General features: G+C 44.7%; 2 protein-coding genes across 2 annotated transcripts in view; both read right to left on the reverse strand.

The window, feature by feature from the left end:
- The window catches only part of LOC103317508 (ecdysone-induced protein 78C), a 127,735-nt gene extending 109,005 nt beyond the window's left edge, over nt 1-18,730 (reverse strand). Inside the window, exons 1-2 of the mRNA XM_031922894.2 lie at nt 18,230-18,730; nt 10,568-10,647 (exon numbers count right to left, since the gene is read on the reverse strand). Of these exons, the coding sequence (XP_031778754.1) occupies nt 10,568-10,647; nt 18,230-18,318 (169 nt within the window). The 5' untranslated portion in view covers nt 18,319-18,730. The remainder of the gene's footprint in view (nt 1-10,567; nt 10,648-18,229) is intronic.
- A 379-nt stretch (nt 18,731-19,109) lies between these two features.
- On the reverse strand, nt 19,110-22,097 carry LOC100114756 (probable deoxyhypusine synthase). The gene is made up of 8 exons (XM_031922895.2): nt 21,442-22,097; nt 21,072-21,346; nt 20,786-21,001; nt 20,536-20,728; nt 20,349-20,452; nt 20,149-20,274; nt 20,012-20,062; nt 19,110-19,224 (listed from the first exon to the last, which is right to left on the reverse strand). Exons 1-8 carry the CDS (start codon nt 21,896-21,898, stop codon nt 19,156-19,158), a joined length of 1,491 nt encoding a protein of 496 aa, XP_031778755.1. The 5' UTR covers nt 21,899-22,097; the 3' UTR covers nt 19,110-19,155.
- Between the last annotated feature and the right edge of the window lie 609 nt (nt 22,098-22,706).

Below are 22,706 nucleotides of genomic sequence, written 5' to 3' on the forward strand. Positions count from 1 at the left end.
CTGTGTGAGTGCGTCTGTCCGTTCGTCCGTTGGTCAGTCCGTGGAGGGGCGACTGGCAACAAACCGGAACGAGCCCTTGGTCGTTCACACTTCTACGATAGCGATCGCCGCTTCTCTCTCTCTCTCTCTCTCTCTCTCTCTCTCTCTCTCGCTCTCTGTTCTATCTTTGTCCGGCCGATGATCGTAGGGGGTCTCCGCTGTTGGCGCTTCGTACGTACGCGCAGTATTATTCTCACTTTTCGCTGCCAACACACACACACACTGCGAGGTGTACGAGCACACTTTTGTTGCCGGCGCGCCGAGAGAGTGCCTTTCTTCTGTCGAAGGGGGTGAGAGCACGTGCGAGAGGAAAGGGGAGGGGGCAGGGGGATCGTCACTCGCGCACTTGTATTTTCATTCTTTCTTTTCGCGGCAGGCAGGGGACCGGTTTTTTCTCTCTCTCTCTCTCTCTCTCTCTCTCTCTCTCTCTCTCTCTCTCTCTGCGAGCGCTTCGAGCTGCCGATGCGCCGCGGCCGAAACGCGAAATAATATCCCGCACGCACTGGGGACGATTTTTGGTAGAGTACCGATCTCACGACAGCACTGGATCGCCGCCGTGTGGTCCACGTGCGACACTTTTCCGCGATCGGTATATAAATGAAAACTTGGATTGTTTGTTCGGTACGCAGAGTGAATCGTTGGAAGTGTAACGGTGTATGCACTGTGCGAGCAGAGGGTGCTGAATCATAAAACTTGGCGCCAGTGGTCTCGCGTGGCGGTCCGACGATTCGCTGCAGCGGAGCGATCGGCAGCCACGGCAGCCGTAGACTCGTCGAGTAGCGCGCGCGGGCTTACCTGTGAGGTAAGTAAAGAGCCGGCGCGTTCGCCGTGTTACGGCATTGCAACTCTCTCTTGTTCGCTCGCTCGCTCGCTTGCCGATCGGGCGACGGGGAAAGGGGCAAGCGCACGGGGATACGCTGCAAACTTCGTTCTCTCTCTCGCTCTTTCGCTCTTTCGCTTTTCAGAGAGCGAGAGAGAGGGAGATGGGTATCTCTCGGTATGAAGAGTCTAGGGGGAGAGAGAGTGGCGAGAGAGAGAGAGAGAGAGAGGGGGGGGGAAGGGAAATCATGGGCCCTGGTCAGGGAAGAAAGAGAGAGAGGGAGAGAGAGAAAGAGAGAGAGAGAGGGAGAGAGAGTGATGAGAAACGAGGATCGTGCACGCGGAGAAAGAGAGTGAGGCAGGGGAGGGAGAGAGCGAGACGGAAGTAAAAAAGGAAGAGGGAGAGGGACGGGAGCGACGGCGGAGATAGAGAGGATAAGAGCCGCGAGGATGGTGGAGGTAGGGGGGCTACGGCTGGAGGGAGCACTGCTTTGAGAAAGAGGGAGAGCGCCAATACAAGCATGCTGAGGAAACGTCTGCAGTGCTTCATAGAAATGTGTACCATCGCTATGCACTTCTACTTCTCGAGCGAATTCTGGATTATTGAGATCGAGTTTTTACAAAAATGCGGGATGCCGATCGCCGCCGAATCGGATTTAAGTAACAAACAAAAAAATCTTGCTGCGATTGTAGAAGCGACTAGCGCAACTGCAGCGTACGGGGTAGCCGGAATAATCGGATGGCTCCCCCCCTCCCCTCCCCCACAGAGCAGCACACGTAAGAAAGTTACGTCGAGAGTCACAGTATACAAGAGGGAGAGAGAGAGAGTGAAGAATCACGCGCGGTAGGAGGGAGACTGGAGGGGAAGCCGCGGAGGAGAGGAGAGGGAAAGTCGAGGGGAAAGAGTGGACCAACTGGGTTCACCAGCAGAGATAGGTTCATTGACCGCGAGAAGGAGAGGAGAGAGAAGCTCGAAGCGCAGCGCTGCACGCAGTTTGCGCCGTTGGCTCAGCGCGGCCGCTGCTGCTACTAATATCCACTACACTACTCGTCCTATACGTCGGCGCAGCGCGGCTTTCTCTCTATGCACGCGCACACGACGTTCGATGCGTTTTGCCGATTTATGTACACCGTTTACTTAGTCGGAGCTCATTCTCTCCGTACCGTATATCGGTATATGCATCCCGGGGACTCGTGATCGCTCGAGAGGATTCGCGCGGGGATCGTCGATGCATGACGTTTATTTTTGGATTACTTTCTCTCGCTCGTGACTCATAAAATGTTGCGCTTGTTTGTTTTCTTCTTCGTTTTTCAATCTTTTTTTGCGCGGATTTGCGCTTATTAAGATATCGCCGCGAGTTCAACGATCCTCCTTCGCTAATGGCTGCTAATGTTTCTAGTTATTGGCAATTAACAATCCCGAGATATCGCCGTAATTGGACTGCGCTTACATAAGGGTTCCGACGGATACGACGGGATTTAGAAACTGCAATTAAAGATCGCTCGTAACAGTGCATCCGCAAAAATAAACCAGACCTCGACATCGTAAAGTTGTTGTTTTTTTCGATTTGAAGGTATTTTTAACTCGGTCGGCACTTTGAGTGCTCGTCGCTTCGAGATTCTCGGCGCATTATTCAATAAGTTTCCCATCGCGTGAATGCATTAAAAACGTTCGATGGGAAAGCGATCAACGCTTACGGAATTGCGCGTGTAATGCACCCTGTCGTGGCGATGTTTAATGCCCGGCACCGGGCTGTATCGTGTAACTAGATTGTAGTTTGGAATAACTTTACATTACACGAGGACATAATGAGTATCGTAAACTCCGTTGCTAATGAATGAGGAAAAAGTTTTACCATTACGCTATTTCAGACCCTGCATAATGAAATTCAGGGTATTCACGAGATCGAAATTACGACGACACGTTTGAGAGATGTCCCAGATGCTTTGTATAAGTAAGTATGAGGTACTTCAATCAAAAGGCAATCTCTGACAAAGCTCGACGTCCTCGGCAGATGAGATCGGCGACTGCCGAAATTCATTATAGATTACAGCGGCGATCCAAGAATCGCGAAGAACGATCAGTCATCCAAGAATGCTGCAATTAGAATTCGAAGCGAGCTCGATAAAACTCTTTTCACGAGGCATTGGTCTCTCTAGAATCTCTTTCATTATGATGAATGTATTTTCTCTAATAAAACCTCTCTCGCTCTACGGGACCATATAATCACAAAAGCTCCGTTATCGCGGGCCAACATCGCTGACATGCGCTAATTTCCACAGATTTTATCCGGGAGAGCAGTTAAAAGCTCGGTCGCAACTTTTTGCATGCGTCCGCTTCAGATCGATCCGCTTTCCGGCGCGAAGGTCGCAATGATTTTGTCATACGCTTAACCCAATTATAGCGGAGCTTTCCATTATGCGTGTGCAGCCTTTTTTGCGCGAGGTCAAGACTTGAGCTTGACATTGAGTGTGCGGTAAATTCGCCCGTCAGGAGAACTCGTGACTAGCGCGAATTTTTACGAGCACCCGAACGCTACTTGGCCAAACCACAAAACGGCTCGCGTTACTGTGGCTCCTATCCCCGCTTTTCTCTGCACTTGTGGTTTGTCTGGCGAGTGTATAAGAGGCGCCCGAATTGACGGAAAGTGAAATATGGCTTAGGCAAATTGTGTTGGTTAAGGAGAATTGAGAATTAGCTTTGTACGTAGAGCTCTACACTGATACTGAATGTAAATTGGTCTTTTGAAAGCTTCATTTTAATAGGTACCCTTAATAATTTTATTTATTTTGCTGTTGCCATGCGTGATACATTTTAAGAGTGATGCCCTGCGTTTTTTCTTTCCCAGTGTCAGGCTGTACTGCTGTCACGGATTCTCTTCTCCAGCACGATACCGGGGAACGAAGAAATATTAGAACTTATTCTTGAACCAGGTCACGCTCGTTTTCGAAGATAAAATACGCATAAGTAATGCGTATCGAAGGTTTATATCGCCCGTCGTAAACTTCTAGGACTACTTGTCCTATACGATCAGAACTATACCTATACCTTTTGTATGAACTCATGCGTTTAATATTCCATACCAGACATCATTTTCCTTCTCTGTATTATACTCGTGGAAATAGAGAATAATTATAAAAAAAAATTATATATATATATATATATATATATATATATATATATATATATATATATATATATATATATATATATATATATATATATATATATATATATATATATATATATATATATATATATATATATATATATATATATATATATATATATAAACCAGCACAAAGACGCCGACGGCGTCTATATGGACACAAGCTAGCTCAGCAGGGAAAATTCACGTCTCCGCGCGAGGGGATGAAGAAGCCTCCCTGCGCGCTTTTCTATACTTGTACGGCTCGCGCTCGGGCACTTGTCGAGAAAGGAGATACGTTCGCCGCGCGGTGTAATGAACCTGCGCTCGCGCGCGGGAAACAAACCGGTTGTACGATCTTCCGAGCTGCAGCTTCACTCTCCCCTCTTCCCGAACGTATGTATACACATGCATGCACAACACGTGCGTGCGCTTGGCAGTATTGCGCGGATGAAAGAAAAAAAAGAGGACGAGTGCGCGCATCATTCGCGAAATAAGGGCTGAAGGAGAGTTGGTTGACTTGCTTTAGATGCAGCGCGCAGTGCAGTACGCGCGGGGAAGGGAGAGGAATGCGGTTTTTGGCTGAGGGGCAGCGATCCGATGATTTGGTGGTACATATAGTTTGCGTTTTTTTTTTTTGAGCAATGCAACTCTGCAGGTGTGCACTTTTACTTGTACCCTTGAAACTTTTGATTTGCGAAGCAGTTCAAGTATCCTGTATGGGCAAAGCCTGATTTGTTATGGAATAGCGTAAAATGTAACATTTGAAACAATTCAGTTACGTACCTGTTATCGGGTGATTTGATAAGTTGTTTGGTAACAGTCTTATCATTGCATCGACGAACGAGTTTGGATTTTTCTGGACGGATATACTATGCAGTTGCAGCAGAGATTTTCTGTTTTCAGCAGAGATTTTCAATTTCGTTATCGTTGCTATGATACCAGCCGGATGCAAAAAACATTTGAAACACTCTGGGGAAATCGATGTGTTTCTTTCTGACTCGATTTCCCCCCGGTTTTTATTCAAATGTTCCTACGAGTATGAAAAATAAAAAAAATGAAATGGAATTCACGTAATTGGATTTCAAAAAAAAAGTTCTATATCATAGAACAGTATGGTTTTATCCGTTTTCATTCATTTGGGAATTCGTACGAGGACTCCAAATAAAAAAAAAACATTGAATCCTCAAACTTTTTCCGCTTACCGAATGCACATGCGCATCAGAATTACGTTCCTCTCACATCATAATATATACCTATATAATACGCCCATAGCGAGAGAAGAGAGATGCGCTGCGTGAAAAACCGCGAGCGGAAGACTCCGCGTGTGGCCAGCGATTCGCTCTCTCCTTCATCCACTTGCTTCCTCCTCGCCACCTCTCTTTCTCTCGTCCGCTTCGTTTTCTTCCTTTCAGCCGCGCACGCATGCATCGAAGAGGAATAAGCGAGGGGGAGTGGGTATAAAACTGTCTCCCCCCCCCTCTTCCCCCATCGCGTTATGCACTTCTTGTACGGCGGTTGGCCCGAAATTCGCCTGCGGCCGCGGGCAGGATATATAATACGTGCACCACCTGATGTGTGTATATCTATACTGCAGCCGCTCAAGCGCAAAACGAGTCATTGCAGGGGCCGAACTTTTTCGCTTGCGAAACCAGGGGGAGGGTATATAAAGCGCGCATATCACGCACGCAATTTCGTCGGGTGATGCGTGAGAGCGCGAGTTTTTTGCCGCGAGTCCGCTTCGACGCTGCGGGGATTTGGAGAAAAGTTTTTTGCGCCCGGCTGTAGCGGGGCGATCGTTTATGCGCTTGATGGAAGTGGAATTTACTTTTGTCTTTTTTTCAAGCTCCGCTCTGCAGTGTGGTGCTGTAATAACGAGTTTTTTTACCAAGCAAAATATAAAGCTTTTGTTTGTGATACGACCTCGATGAACTTGCATTAAATCTTGTAGGGAGCTTTGAAGAATCCAAAAGTTGACGTCAAGGCAATTCGCGTGCTGTTGTTGGGGGTATGTACTTAGGTAGTGAAAATGATGCAATTAACAGCCCTCAAAAGGTTCAGGTCGCGCGCGCGCGCTCTCTTTCAGCCAAGCTCCCCGCGCTTAAAAGAGTAATTAATTTTTCATAAACATACAAGAGCTGCTCACTTATGCGCGCGCGAAAAATGTCCCGCTCCGCTGTAACAACCGCTTCCCTGGGCGCTTTAGGTATACCTACGTGAGAGAATGCGCGCAGCAGGTATATAGTCACTCGGAGCAAAAAGCGCGCGAGACGCTGCTTTTCCCATTCGTCTGTTTAAGGAAGTATGTCCGTCTGTGTACACAAAGCTCATACATACTTGGAAGGGACTGTAACGAGCTGTGAAATATGCGATTGTTAGCTGGAAAACTGAGAATGACTCCAAGTGTGGAGAAGGAATTTCAAGTGCTTGTGTGTATAGTACTTTGACGGATTTGATATATTCTTCGCTGTACGACTGAGTGGACATTTGCTGGGACTGGGGTTTTCTGTAGCTTCATTGATCAATTCGATGTACGTGTTTGCAAAATATGCACGTAGACGAGTATAGGTTTGCAAAACTAACAAACAAATAAAAACATATTTTTAATCTGTTCACTTTGTAGCGGCGCAGCTGCGCGCTAATTTGGTAGAAATTTTTTACAAAAATTGGGAGAACATCTCAGCCCTGGCAAACAACTGAAGAGCAGTTGTGCAATCAGAGATTGTATAATTATGCAACTTGTATTTTTAGTCGATTTTTTGAAGAAAATCACAGTATGAGCGAGCCATGCAGGAAGCCTATAACCATAGACATCTTTGTGATTGAGGACAAATCGCTATATGTGAAATAGGTAGAAACACGAAGTGCTTAAGAGGATGTCGTCCCAAAAGCTTTGCGAATCCGCCACGGGGTATTTTGCATTTCCAAACTTCTAGAAAAACAGAAAGTCCGATCGAATTTTTCTTTCGGTAGAACGATTCATTAAACTTAAAACTATGGCGCTACAGACTTGGTTTTTCATTTGCAAACTTTATTCAAAAAGTTTTATGTAATAGAAAAACAGTGTTTTTGGGGCGACATCTCCTTAAGCGGTGGGAGAAGCGCCAGTCCGAATCCGCTTTGTTCCAATGCATCGCGATTCCTACAAATTGAAATTAAGCTCAGATAATTTGTAATCGATGAGCATTTATAATAAGCAATAACTTTGCTTTGAATGATACCGTGAAAACTAATTGATTTACGCAGTCTATATGGTGCACTGCTATAAATAACAGTCGAACGTTCGAAAACTTTATCTCTATAAACAATGTCTTCCTATAATGCATTCGAGAACGTCGCAGTCTGAGTTCAGCTGTTATTTAATCCTTCGGGCTATAAGAGATACTTAAACACGACATCCCAAATGCATAGTTAAATTCAAGATAAATTCCACCGGTGCTCAAAACTTTGATCCTCGGGTTCGCAGACTTCCGTAATCTCTTCCCCCATCATAGCAGTCTGGCATCGTCAACTGTGTATATAATAGCGCTATTTCTCATTGTTCGGCCTATGACTCGACGCGCACGGCCGACGAGAGGCGAGAGCGGCAAACGAATCCTCCAAGAGCTGGATTAAAGTTAATCTATAGCCGCGACTGCATATACAGTTACGGGACAAAACGTAACTTTCTCCCCTCGTTAACTTCTCCGCGTGCAGTCTCGGGGCCGCGCGTTATGTGCATGCGCGCAGGACTAGAGCGAGCGAGAGAGCAGCCTTTCCGTCTCATTAAGGCTCACAGTCTAGCTGCACACGATATAGAATTTCGCGACACGAGGTTCGTACGTTATATACATGTGTCTATGTATGTAGGTGTGTGCGAGTCAGCAGTGTGGATACTGCGCGGGTAGAAAGCATCGGGTGTCTATAACGGAGGCGGTAGTAGGGGATCGGCGATATCGATCTCTCACGATTTTCTCCTTATATATTGGAGCTTTTAAATACTCGCGCGCGGATCTCGAGCTGGCGAGTAACAGTCGAGAGTCGCGTGCGCTGGAACTCCGATGCCGCATTACTGTTCTTCGGTGCATTATGTATGGCGGCAAAACTCGCGAGAGATGTCGGACAGATTTCGCGCCGATTCCCACTTTCCTCTATTTGGACTCCCCGTCCTTATACACCGAGTCGCGCCAATTTAAACTGCAATTACTATACGGAGAATATATTTTCGTCCTTTACAGATTTCACCGAGGGATAAATCGTCCGCACACCATCGCAAATATTCAACGATCCACCGTCGTAATCTCTAAATTTCGAGGAAACTAGCGCCTCCGTCGTAAAGCCCGCGACGTGGCAAATTAATTAACGCGCCGAGTCGATTTATTAAACTTGATTAATGGCTGTGCACAGAGCCTCCGTTAGTCCAGAGCGCTTTACAGTTTCGAAAGCGACGAGTATAGGTACACACTTCATGCATCGGCGAGTATAAGCTGCTGCACACACGCGAATCTAAATCCTCGCGTATATTTAAACGTCTTATCCGTATCGTGTTCTCGAAGCGTGCTTTTTTTGCCGAGATTGAGAATTTGATTAGGCTGCGAAGCGGGAGAGAGAAGGAAACGATTGTATCGCATATGTTATGGAACTTTTTCCCCTCGCGGCGAGTGTATTCATGCCAGTCGATGTTTAGAGGTGATATGGCAGGGTTTTTTTTCACACACTCGTAGGCTGGTGAGGTCAGCTCGGAAGAGGTTGTACGGAGAGGCGACAGCGTCGAGTAGAAATGCGTTCGATATTTTCCCGGTAACGATATACCCTTGTTTGTAGATGTACTTGTATTCATGCACGTGCGGTGGAAAAACAGCGCAGGACAGCCCGTGTACAGAAAATCGCATCGAAGCGTACCAACTGATTTTGTTATCGCTAATACTCGACATACTTACAAGCTACAAGTATACAAAATTAGCTTTCCCGCGGATTGCGATTCAAAATCCCGTATCAATGTCTGAGAGATAAATCGATCGACACTTTCTTCTCGGTCTCGTTCTCGTATCACTCGATTCTTCCTCCACCTCGCTCGATTTCCTCGACGACGTAAGCCATCTTCCGTCGTGGAAGCGATAAAAGAATAGCTTGCGTCAAAACTCCCCGGCGGCGGTGGCTGCGAAGTCGCGCAAAAAGAAAGCGAGAGTGGCGACGAGAGCGCGCTGGAAAAATAGGCGGAATTCAATTACAGAGCATCGGCAGAAGCGAGGCTGAACTTCCGGGCGACGGCGCGCGAGCGAGGCAAAAGGATCTTTCGGCTCTCCTCATAAACCTTTCCGGCGGGGGGCTGGCAGGTGGAGGAAAACACATAATGGGGTGGGGCGCCGCCGCCGCCGCTTTTGAATCGATCCGCGAGCGGCAGAGGTTCTCAACTTAGCCGCTTTCGGGACTGTATATACGCTGTACACGTGTGTATATACGTATATGCGCTCGTGCCACCCACTTTTGCGCAAAAGTATATATATATATATATATATACTTTTTTTTCTAGTCTTTTTTCCGACCTCACGCTTGATTCTTCTTCCTCCGCTCGGTTCCGGCTCTTCTATTTGTGCGACGCGATGTAGCCTCGGCCGAGGATTCGCCCTGTTTTTCTTGGGTAGGAGGGAATATTGCCTGGAATTTTCTTTATGGCGCGGAGCAGGATGTTTTTTCACGGGCTATGGAAGGAGGTTGGTGGATTTGTTGGGATATAGAGATAGGTATTTCTCGCATTGCTTCATCGCGGGAGAGATATATTCTTTTTTACTTTGCGTCCGTTTGGTCGGGTTAAATTATACAAATCGAGGGTATCGCGTAAATACTTTGCGGCTTAAATCGCGTAGCAGAATCGAGCGAGTTGAGGCGTCGAGCTGTTTATCGTTCTCGAAATAGATATGCATCGAGTGTACAATTTCAATTTTATTGGTATCACCACATCATCATTATAGGATTATTTGCTCTCGAGTTCAATAAAAGGAAATATAATCACTACAAAGCAGATGTATATTAGTGTTGACTAGGACTAACATTTTAATTCAAAAGTATATGTAGCCAAATGGAAAAAGTATCGAAAGCTGTATCAATTTAGTCGATAAAACAGCTAATCCCCCCGGTGTGATACAATTCAAATTCATACCAATTGCAGCTCTTCGAGACCACCAGTCTCTCCCGAGTTTCGTCGCTCCTCGCCGGCGGATAGCAAATCCCAGCGGCATACGCAATGAACCCAAGAAAATCGCATCCCGGAATTGGTGTTTCAACATTACACGCTCATTCGATTTTCCGCGCGCGCGGCGCAAAGCATAATAATTTCGGGGGTCGACCGGCTGAACTGCTGAACTGCCGCGCGGAGAGAGCTTTCGCCGCGCGCACCTAAACGAATTTCCGAAAGAGCCGCAGAGATTCTCCTCCGACGAGCTTACTCACTTCTCGCCGGCTTAAATAAGTAAAATCATTTTCATGCAGAGTGTGTGTGTGTGTGTGAGAGAGAGAGAGAGAGAGAGAGAGAGAGAGAGAGAGAGAGAAAGAGAGAGAGAGGCTGTATAGTGGAGTCTTACCGTTGTTGCGCAAGATGGAGCCGGGGCTGGCGGCCTCCAGGGGGCTGCTCGGCTCCTCGCTGCTCGGCTCCCGCTTCACGCTGCAAAATCGAAAAATTCATTATACATTCGGCACACCGACTCGCGCTCCCTATACGCTTTTATATATATATATATATATATATATATATATATATATATATATATATATATATATGTATATATAAGAACTTCACTACATAAAGTTCTGCTCTAGAGTTTTATTGTTTTAGCCCTTTTATACCTTTGACGCGAGTGTGAATTTTAAGAAAAAATTCTACTGTTAGGAGCTTTTGAAAGCTAAAAACGTTGCCATCGTTTTATCGGTGTGAGAAATTTCGCTAAACATGAAAAGTGTCGTATATACTTATAAATTATACAATGCAAACTTTTTGTTCGAATTGAAGCTCTTTCCTTTCCTTCCACTTTGATGTTAGCGATATTCATAAGAAATTTCACCTTTCTCTATTTTCTACACCTAATGCAGATTCTTTCCTGTTACAATGCCGCTACCCTAAGCGGGTCTTGGGTGTTATCGTCCAGATCGGACGGGTGGGTGCCTATCACCACTACACAGCGCGTCCTTAGGTTGCGGATAGAGGAACAGCCCCTGAGAAAGAGGTTAGCTGCGAATAAATTGAATAAGCAGCCGCGGATAGCCGATAGGAACAGGCGTGGGTGTGATGAGCCCACACTGTCGAACGCATTCATCTAGAAACAATACGCAAGCACCACAACAACAAAAACACTTCACATTATCTCTTATCTCTCAATCTATCTCTTTCATCACACATTACAAAAATGGGCAAAAATCCTGCTGCCGAGGAGGATGCGGGAGCGATGACAACTGCCCCGAAAGGGGATGTGTAGAATGATTTGTCACCTGGTCTTACGCGGTAACGATGCCAGCGAAGGCGCGCTGCCTTGCAGGGGGGGCGTTAGGATGCGAGAATGAAACCGTAGTGTGTCTGACGACGAATTGACACTGTCCTCGTCAAAGTCGGAAAGCTCTCATACTTAGTTCTAGAGAGGTATGGGGGTTATCACCTCTAGAACGGTGGACTCACCTGCGATCAGAACAAGATCCGAAGCGCGCGGGTTTAACATAATATCATGGCTCAAAAAAATCAAATCCGAACTAAAAGGGACTTAAGGGTCGGAACTTGGAATGTTCGCAGTCTATACAGAGCAGGTGCGTTTAAAGAACTCGTAAAGGAAGCTGATAGGTACAATCTAGATTTGGTAGCAATACAGGAATCGCGGTGGCCAGATGGCGGAGTACTAGCATCGGGTAACTTCACGTACCTGTATGGGGCCGGGAGTGGGGGATCTCTAGGCACCGGATTTCTCGTAAGCAAAAGCATCATACATTCGGTTAAAAGTTTCAAATCCGTCAATGATAGGCTCTCGTACATCATTATCGAAGGTGAATGGTATAGATATGTATTTATTAATGTACACTGTCCTACGGAGGACAAAGAAAAAGATGCTAAGGATCTCTATTACGAAACTTTAGAGCAGGTAATCGACCAGTTCGCGTCTTACGACACAAGAATAGTATTAGGCGATTTCAATGCTAAAATAGGTAGGGAGGAAATGTTTAGGCCTACTATAGGGAAGGAAAGCCTGCACGAAGCCAGCAATGATAACGGTATTAGGGTCATAAATTTCGCGGCGGCAAAAGATCTTATAATCAAAACTACGTGTTTTAAGCACAAGAACATACACAAGGCAACGTGGACATCGCCGGACGGGGCCACACAGAACCAAATTGATCATTTCCTCATTGAAAAAAGACGTCATACTAATGTTCTTGACGTAAGGGCTTATAGAGGGGCAGATAGCGACTCGGACCACTTCCTAGTAGTAGCCAAATTAAGAGCTAGACTAGTAGCGAATCAAAATAGTAAGCGAGCAAACAAGGTAGAAAGCTTCGATATTGAGAAACTACGAGATAGAACAGAGCGAATTAGGTACCAGATAGAAATTAATAACAGGTTTCAGGCACTTGAAGAAGCAAACACATCGCCGGAGGGGAATGACGAACCGAATAGCTTATGGGGGGACATCGAAAAAACGGTAAAAGAGGCCGCGAACAAAGTACTGGGTAAAAAGAAAAAGCCAAAGAGCAAACCATGGTTTGACGAAGAGTGCAAACTCTGGTTTGAAAGGCGCAAAAAGGCTAAATTATATAGCTTACAAAATAGAAGCGATAGGACCGTAAAAGAGTATTCTAACGTAAGGAAACAGACGAGCGCGATCTACAGAAATAAGAAGCGGGAGTATCAAAAGAATCTTATTAGGAGAATAGAAACTAACAGTAAGGAAAATAACCCCCTCGAAATGTACAGAGGGATTAACGCCATCAGAAAGGGATTTAGGAGTAGAGCGCAATTGATGAAGGACGAAAACGGGGACCTCGTAACAAATGACAACGAATTACTGTCGCTGTGGAAAAATTATTTCGATAAATTTTTAAACGTGCACGAAAATAGCGAAGAATTAGGGGACGAAATTCACACTGCTGAACCCCACGTGGAGGAACCGAGCTACCAAGAAGTAGAGGCCGCGATTAAAAAATTAAAAATAACAAAGCCGCGGGAAATGACTCTATACCAGCTGAGTTACTCAAATATGGGGGCGTCGAGCTCACTTTCAAAATCTATAAACTAGTATGTGCCATCTGGAAAAATGAAACAATACCCGAAAATTGGAAGGAATCGATCATTATACCGATTTTTAAAAAGGGGGATAAGACAGAGTGCAATAACTATAGGGGTATTTCACTTTTAGCAACGTGCTACAAAGTTCTGTCAAACTTAATACAAGCTAGACTCACTCCATTCGCGGAAGATATAGTAGGAGATTATCAGTGCGGATTTCGGCGCAACAGATCGACGAGCGATCAAATGTTTACCATAAGACAGTTGTTAGAGAAAAAGTGGGAATTTTGCGAAACCATACACCAACTATTTATAGATTTTAAAAAAGCGTACGACTCTATTAAGCGAAGCAAAATGTATCAAATCCTAGTACTTCTCGGTGTATCGAAAAAACTCGTGAGATTAATTCAAATATGTCTGAATGGAAGCACGGGAAAGGTCCGAGTAGGCGGTAATGTATCAGAACCCTTCATGATACGCGATGGTTTAAAACAAGGGGATGGGCTCTCTACGGTGCTGTTCAACTTAACGTTAGAGTATGTTAGAAAAATGCAGGTTAGCCAGCTGGGCGCAACGCTTAATGGAACAACGCAGATACTAGGCTACGCAGATGATTTGGATATACTGGGGGATTGTAGGGAAACGGTAGCAAGAAACGCGGAAATCCTCATAAAAGCGGTGGAGTATACAGGGTTAGAAGTGAGTGAATCAAAAACAAAGTACATGATTGTGAATAAGCTAGGCATCTGCAGAGGGGAGGAAGATCTCAGAGTTGGGAATTTTACTTTTGAAAAGGTTAGCGAATTCAGGTATCTGGGTACGACCATAAATGATAGAAACGAGATTAATGTCGAAATAAATAAGAGACTCCATTCGGGTAATGCTTGCTTCTACGCCATGAGTAATTTACTTAAGTCGAGGCTGTTGTCTAAAAACGTTAAAATAAGAATATACAGGACAATAATACTGCCGGTGGTTCTGTACGGGTGCGAAACGTGGGCTCTCACTAAGCAGGCGGACAACCGTTTTAGGGTATTTGAAAATAAAGTCTTGCGAAAAATATACGGGCCGCAGAAAGATGAGGAAACCGGGGAATGGAGGAGACTACACAATGATGAGTTACACAATCTGTACGCGTCACCAAATATTAACAGAATAATAAAATCGCGCAGATTGGGATGGGCAGGGCACGTAGCGAGAATGGGAGACGACCGTACGGCAGCGCGTGTCATGAAGGGCAGGCCGATGGTAACGCGACCTCTAGGTAGACCTAGACGTAGATGGGAGGACAACGTAAAAGCGGATCTAGTAGAAATAGGACGGGTGGGTGTCGATCGGAGAGGTGCATCTTGGGTGGGGTTGACACAAGATAGGGCAGCGTGGAAGGCTTGCGTAGATGAGGCATTGAACTTTCGAGTTCCAAATGCCATGTAAAAAAAAAAAAAATGCAGATTCTTTCAAGTTTCGCCAAGATGTATCGATACGATGCGCTGGTCGTTTTATGAAAAAGTCAAACCTTAAAAGCCGCGCAAACATAATCTGCATGTTTAAGGAACTCGAAGCGCTGAAGCGTCTCGCGCGTTTCTCGACGTAAAAATGACCGCAACTCAAGGAGGCTATCTAAAAAGCCAACTCCGTATACAGGTGGTAAGAGGTTATGCCTCTGCTCTATACGGGACTCGAAATACGCACGACTGGATCAAAGAGACGTAAAACTAGCAGACTGTCCCGCATCAAGCTCCACGAGCTTAGTCCGCAGCTGCGCAGGGATTTTACGAGCACACAGCCTTGCCGCGTCCTTCTGTAATGAAAAAGCCTGTCAAGGCAACGGAATTATTGTTTGTCCTGGGTGACTCGTCATTTTTCCGAGAGGATTTCGAGGAATTGCCGCGGATATACTCTCCGAGCGCGCGCCGCTTTTAATGCGGAAGGCACAGCAGCGCTGGCAAGGGGTTGACCTAGTTTCGAGTCTAATTTGCACGGCGGCGCAGACGCCGAGAGGGCGAGGGCGGAAAGAAGAGTGAGAGAGACAGAGAAGGTCAATCGAGACAAAAAACAGCTCTGAGAGGAGAAGAGAGCAGGAAGTCGAGCGTTAAATTCTCGAGCTTCTCCGTAGTCGTTATTTTCATAATATCCCTTATGCCCCGAGCTTATAACCGTTTCTTAATTAGAGCTCTTTATGCATTGCTTTTAATTAAGATAGGACTAAGCGTTTTGTTCGCTTCAAGTTCTCTGAATCTTGGAAACTCGACCTTATCAGTTTGGAATTCATCCGCTTTGGTTCATTAAGGTGATGGAGTTTTGAGTAAAATCGACAGCTGTTCCGTTTTTAAATTCAGACAGAGCGACGTTATCCGATCGGTAAAATACGCGCGCAGCCGTCCGAATATACGAAATACAAATTCAACCTTAACTGAAGCACCCCTTTGTTCATATCGACTGGTTTTAATTGTATTCGGTACATGTCACGCCTGCGATACCCGACGGAAAAATAAAAATGTTTCTCATTCATTTGGTGTCCATATTTTGGCCAGAATTATTGTTTTTTTTTGCAATACACGGCAAATGCAGCAGGGATTTTTTGTGTGTCTCGGCCATATCAGTTTATCTGGTTCCAAAATGAACGCCGGATACAATAAAATGCATATTTGACTCTTTGGTGCATCGACCTGGCGTGAGTTATTATTAAAAAACTCTGTTATGATTTCATAAGCTTTATTTTATGACTACCGAAATTTTCTGGATAAAATAAATTTTGCAATGAAATTTTGAAACGCGTTTGTAATATTCGGCGATAAATAGTAAATGTGTGATGGATGAAAAATAAATATTCGCGTAAGTTTAAAACAAGTAATAGAACGTTATTAATTATCATGATTGCTAAATATTTTATTGTCCCAAATCGTGTAAAATCTATAAAGACAAACGATCACGGGATATTTCGCAACACGCAACGATCAATATATGTATGACAATACATATTATGACATTTCCCCAAAACGAATAACTCAAACCCTAATTCCACAGCTCGAGCGTAAACACCAAAAGAAGCGACGACAAAAAAGTATACGAAAAAAAGCTATCCCGATAAAGCCACTTAAATAATGAGCAAAGTTCGACGCATCGATACACGCCCCAGGGCCTATCTTATCGAGAAAAAAATTCAGCTCATCGGCTGCTGTACCGGTGCGCCGCGCACACGGAGCAGCGAAGTTTTCATCGATTATTGCATCTCCCTCGTGTCGTCGTCGGCGCGCGGGACAAAATCCTCGCTTTCTCGCGCCGCCGTCATCCGATAACGAAATTGGCTCCGCCTCCACTATGAATAGATGCATCCAACTTTGGATTCCGGAGCCGCTTCTTATCGCGCGCTACTCCGCCGCGTATGTGCTTACGCAAGCTCTCGATCCTGATTCTCATTATACTTCTAAGGGCGAGCTCATCTATGCTTAATACGTCGTCAGGAGGAGCTAATATTATCTTACATTTCGGTCACCGAAAGCACGAATAAGCGCGATCGAACGGGGTCCTGTAATAATTATGAAGGATTATCGAGTCACGGCTTGTTTGACGTTTGCGCCCGACGCGAGAACGCGATGTAAAGATAAAAGACTTCTCGATAATATAACGTACCGAGCAATTTGAATTTCGCCCGTGCTAGCGTGCACTTTGCAAATACAACCCATACAATAAATAATTCAGCCTCATTTGAATATAATGGGAGTAGGGCAGCCCTAGCAGGAATTCCCAATTCTCAGCTGAATTAACGGCTGTGTGTACCTGCCGAGCGGATAGCGGTGTAGCAGCGAATTTCGCATACCCCGAACAGCGAAAAAAGCCCATGAATCTAACGAGAGCAAAGGGAGCACGGCTGCGGAATAAAGCTTGCTAAGCTCGAGCCAGTTGGTACACACACGTACTCGTACGTTCGCCTGCAAGCTCCGGAAAGTATAGCGCTTCTCTTGTCTCTCTCTCTCCAGAGAAATCAAACGTTCCCGACGCGAGCTTATGTTACTCGTCGTTGTCTGCGCGCTCGGTTTACATTTTTTAACGGCAGAATGGAAAATAAGCCTTCGCGATGAGAGGACGCGGGTCGCGTGCATTTAAAATTTGTATTATGCACAGCGGGGCTATTTGAGCTTGCGCGTCTTTTTATTTTCTCCAAGCGAGCTTCTTGTCTTTTTGCTCTCGGAGCTTTTCTACTCGTCCACCGGCGAATTTCGTTCTCTTTGTTCGGTAGCACTGGGGGCGGCTTGCGAGGAAGTGATTATATTTACTTGTAGCATATAGAACAGAACTGGAGTGTAACTGAGTAGGGGTTCATTTCGTTGTAATAATCGCGGATTATTCGTCGCGAAAATTTTACCGTAATTTGTAATTATAGTGTGCGATTGGAGCGATAGGTTTTCAATTGAAAAGGAATAAGGTCACCGAGTTTTGGCCCTTAGCTACAAGAGAAAAAAGAGTCGAACATCGGATTATTGTAATTCTACTCGTGCATTGTACTGAAAATTATTCAGATGTTGACATTTAACTCGGGTATTCTTTAATTAATTAGTGTCTTATAACTTGTTAAAGCTAATAAAAATACCTACTTTGGAACTTTCGGCTCGCACAAATCACGAGATATTGAAAGACAACGAAGCGTGACCCAATTCGTTATTTCAGACTACGAAACGTTTCATTCGATTTTATACTAGTTTAAATTGTAACTCAAACGAGCACGCGTTGAATAAATCACCCGTACAAATCATATTCTATCTACTTTATAATTCGGTATTGTCGGAGCTTTTACAAATAATTGAAAATGAATGTTGAGTACATTCACTCTCCTGACTGTAATAAAACGATCCGATTTCGTAGTATTTCATAAATAGAAAAAAAGACCACCAGCCTGTGTCTACTAGAACAGAAACTATACCGGCAAGTCTGAAAGCTTGCGCAACCTATACATACTAAACACAAAGCATATTATCGTCACCTGATGAAGGTCGAGTCGGCAGCTGGACTGGAGGGCGCGGGCGACGAGCTCGCCGTGGAGGCGCTGTTCGTTTCCTCTACGTCCATCATCTCTCATGCCGAACAAGGTATTCAGCTGTGCGCTATTTCAACCCCACACACCACAAAGCCCCGTTCCGTCTCCTAATACATATACAACCAACCCTCAACGCACGGCGACACCACCCCACGCTATACGGACGTGTGTATGCGTATGTACAGAGAGAAAGCAACGGAACGAGCACCAACTAGACCCGCAGCACTGCACCCCCGCGGACGAGCTGTTGCTTGGATCGGCGCAACAGTGGCGCTATACGGGGGTGGATAAAGCGAGTCCTCGGTTCGGAGGAGATGAGGCCTGTTCGCAGGCGTGCAGGCGGTGGGCGAACCGACCGCGAACGCGGGCTCACCGGAGACGACTGGCCAGAGCGCAGCCGCGATCCGGTGGAAGCTGCCTCCAGCTGCGCGCGCTCGCGCACTACCCCCTCGACTCGCCAAGGGTACATACTGGGATACACACCCTCACGCCACCTGTCTCTCGACGCTGGAGAGTTGCTCCTGTTCGTGATTGCTGCAATCGATGATTGTTGACGATACTTGTGATTTTTTTCGGTTCGTTTCAAGATTGCTTCTGAAAGAATCGATGAGATGATTTCTGATCTGAAAGAAGTAAAATTTCATTATGAAAGTTGCAATGTGATACCGGCAGTGAACGATTTAAAATTGAAGTGACGGAGTGAGCCGAAGTTATGTTAAAGTTAATGATTTTGGATGATACCGTTATGATGTATGATACGATGCCACGAAGATCAAAGTAGAGGTGTGAATTTCAGGTTTTTGTTTCAAAAGAAAATAAACGCTAGTTAATAAAAATTTGAAATTTATTCGGCAAAATCAATTTTGTCTTCGTCAACAATCGAAATAAACCTCTCCGGTCGGTCTCTTAACTTCTTCCTTAACGGATTGTAGCCATGGCACCTGGGACAAAAAAAAGTTCATTATATTCAAAAGAAAATGATACAATTATTAGCTTGCATCGTTTCTTTGTCCCCAATAAAAAATTTCTTTCAAAAAATAAAAATTATAAAAGCTCTCTTGATCTCAAGGCTAACAATAGATCCGACGTAATAGCTTCTAAAATCTGCAGTAGTAAAAAGCAAAGGGTATGAAGTACAATTCATCGTTTTAGTGAAAACCAGGCCGCGCGTAGATATTCAGACAGACCGGAAGGCACGTGCACGCGGAATAGGTGGAACAAAAATGACTCGTCACTCGATGCACCGCGCGCTTGCAGTTGTGCGTGCGTATATCCTTTTTAATTCCATCCGCCGGGCTATTTGCGACGTACTCGAGCTCGAATTTTGCAGGGCGCCCAAGGACATCGTTACGCTCAAAGAGCTTTATTTTCGCGAGTTTACACACAAACAGCGGGACCGCGTTAGCTCTCGAGAGCGTAAACGCAACGAGAACCGAATCTTTTGACTTCTCTCTCTCTCTCTCTCCCTCTCTCTCTCTCTCTCTCTCTCTCTCTCTCTCTCTCTCTCTCTCTCTCTCCCTTTTACTCGACAATTTTCACTTAATTAACGCGAAACTCGCATTAGACAAATTACTTTTCAGACTACGCTACCGTTCTTTCAGGGAGTCACACACTGTTTTTCTACTCTACGATTCTAATTACAAAGACGACTGAAGTTGCTTGGTTTTATAATTTATTATATTAAACAGTAGTTACAACTCGCATTTTGTAAGAAATGAAATGACGTACAAAAGTTTCGGCTACCAATAAGGGGAAGACTAGAGATGCTTCGGCGAAAATCTGCAACAATTGGTTCATTATTATTTGGCTTCTCAAATTGACTGACTAAATAAAGCTTCATAATATATCAGTAAAAATTATATTACCTTAACAGCTTTGGAGTCTTTTCGTATTTTACCCCAGGAAACGGCTTCGTCTGGACGTGCGCCACTGTCGCTGCCATCGTATTCGGACGCTGTGTTTAAAAATACACCAAAATCTGCACCGTTTCTCTACGAAAATATTTCCTTTTAATATTGATAACATGCATTATTTTATCAAAGTCTTCTAGATTTATGATACATACCATTAAATTAGCATTGCAGATATGATGTTTAACAACTCCACCACCAATGATAATTACTCCACTCCTGATGGCTTTCATTGCTATCGTATTTAACCGTCTCAAATCTGTTACGAAAATATTTTACGATTAATACAGTTGAATTGCACATTACCAAATAAACTTCTCGTATCGATAAATGCGGGATTACCAGAGACGATGTCCACCACTAAGCCAGGATTCTTGAAAGAATGAAAATACATCATATCTCCAAGGCTCCCATCGGTAAGTGCTGGGCTGAATACTGGAATTTTATTCTTGGCTGCCCAGTAATAAATGGAGTCTCGGTTGTTTATTTCTTCTCCTAGCCTCGCAATGACTTTTGACGGAGTCCATAACACTCCCTACAGGCAAAATCATGTTTGTATTTGATAAATTCACACCCTTTAGATGATTTGTACCTTTTTCTGTTCTTCTAACATTTTGTCTAGAATAGGCATAACCCAATCTTCAAAAAGACAGTAGTTATCGTTTGGTACCAATAGATTTCCAATTCGATTGATCCCTTTGTCCCTCAAAGTCTTTCCATCTAAATGAAAATCTCCAACGTAGGTTGGCGCCAAACATTTTATGAAATCTTCCTCAACCCCACCAGCCGTAGTAACTATACAGTCAATCTGTGAATATCATGGACATTGAGTATTTATTTTTCAAAAAACTTTTTATCATTCAAACAAAGTATTCTACCATTCTATGCTCTGCTAAAAATCTAATAGTCTCTCTAACGCCACAAGATGCCATATTGGATGTGTAACCAAGAAATATTGTACAACCATGCCTCCTCCTGATAAATTCGTCCTCTTCCAAGTTGTCCTCCTGATCTTCCTCGAGAGGTATCCTACGTGCCACCAGCATTCTGAGAATTTCTTCGACTGCCAAGCCGAAATTCGTAGCCTGGAATCCAGAATGCTTATAACTCCTAAACAAAGCCGAGTAGTTGATGCCATCGTTGAAATCGTAACCTGTGAAGCGTTCAAGACAAGCTTGTTTGTAAAATCAAAGACAAAAAGTAGCAAGCAATTATTATAGCTGTCTGTTGCACTGTGCAATGGCAAACCTTTGACCGTAGGTGTTGTGGATGGCAGTGGAGCACTGTGTTTCAGTACATTGTTTATCAATGATTCAGGCACTTGGTGATCACTTTTGGAATCCTTAATCGTGACGTTTTCAGCTTTCTTCTCGTCGTCCTGCTTGACACTTTGTTCCGTGTCCACTGGCACTTCAGTCTTAGTGTTCGCTTGCGAGCTTTCCGGTTCAGTGTCGCTTTTCCGCGCGTTAGCCTCCTGCCCCTTGGCCGCGGCAGGCTTTTTCGACTTCTTTTTTCTCTTAGCACCTTTTTTCAAATTTGTACTCTCCTGCTCCTTGTCGCTCTTCTCCGAGTCCTCGAGAATCGGCTTCTTGTTGTTGTCTACCTTGGAACTCTCGGAATCGTAGTCCTCCTCCTTGGAACCCTCCGCGCTTTTGCCTTTCTTTTTACTTTTGCCATTCTTGCCGGCCGATTTCTGCGTCTCCATCGCAGAGACCTTTGACTTTTCTATGATGAATCCTCGTTTTAAAAATATATACCACTGGCCCGATGTGTGTATACGAAGAAAAGAACAACTGATCTACTGGGCTGTTACGGCAGAAAATAGGTTAGAAGTTTGCCAGGAAAAGCGGCTGCTAATCTGTAATATAGTGTGGGCAACGTGCGCGTATGCCGTATGCGCCAAAATAATACGCGAGTAGATGCAGCGCCTCTCTGTTGCTCGGCACTCTCTCTGAGCACACGCTTGTTAGCTTGTAGGTAAGGGTAGAGAACTTCTCTTACCGACATCCAGTAACTACGCGATGAATTTATCATTTTTTTTTAAAAGAGAAACTCATATTCGTGTACCTATATCGGAATCGTGAAATGAGCCCATTTTTTAATCAAAGGCTTATTGTGAAGTTGTACTTGTTGTTTTATATAGTTTACCTCGCGGTTCTAGTATTTAAATCTATGAGTAATAACGTTTTTACAATATTGCAGTCCTGACGTGAATTCAAATATACGACTTCGTCGAATGGCGAATATATATAAAATAAGCGCAGCAGGCGGTGCAAAAGGTGTCTGAGAGACGAATTGCGAAATTGTCTGCGATGCAGACCATCAAGGCCTGATTGCGTGAACGCGAATTTACAGGAGGGGAAACGCGCTAAAATAGTATAGGCTTACATAGACGCAATATGTACATACACATCAGGTGCATAAAGCAGACTAACACAGCAGAGGGGCATTATATTTTGGGATTCGCGAGAAATAGTAATATAAGTAGTTTGACAATAGCTAGACATCCCGGC

The sequence above is a fragment of the Nasonia vitripennis genome, chromosome 2, assembly GCF_009193385.2.
Source record: "Nasonia vitripennis strain AsymCx chromosome 2, Nvit_psr_1.1, whole genome shotgun sequence".
NCBI classification, from domain to species: Eukaryota; Metazoa; Arthropoda; class Insecta; order Hymenoptera; family Pteromalidae; genus Nasonia; species Nasonia vitripennis.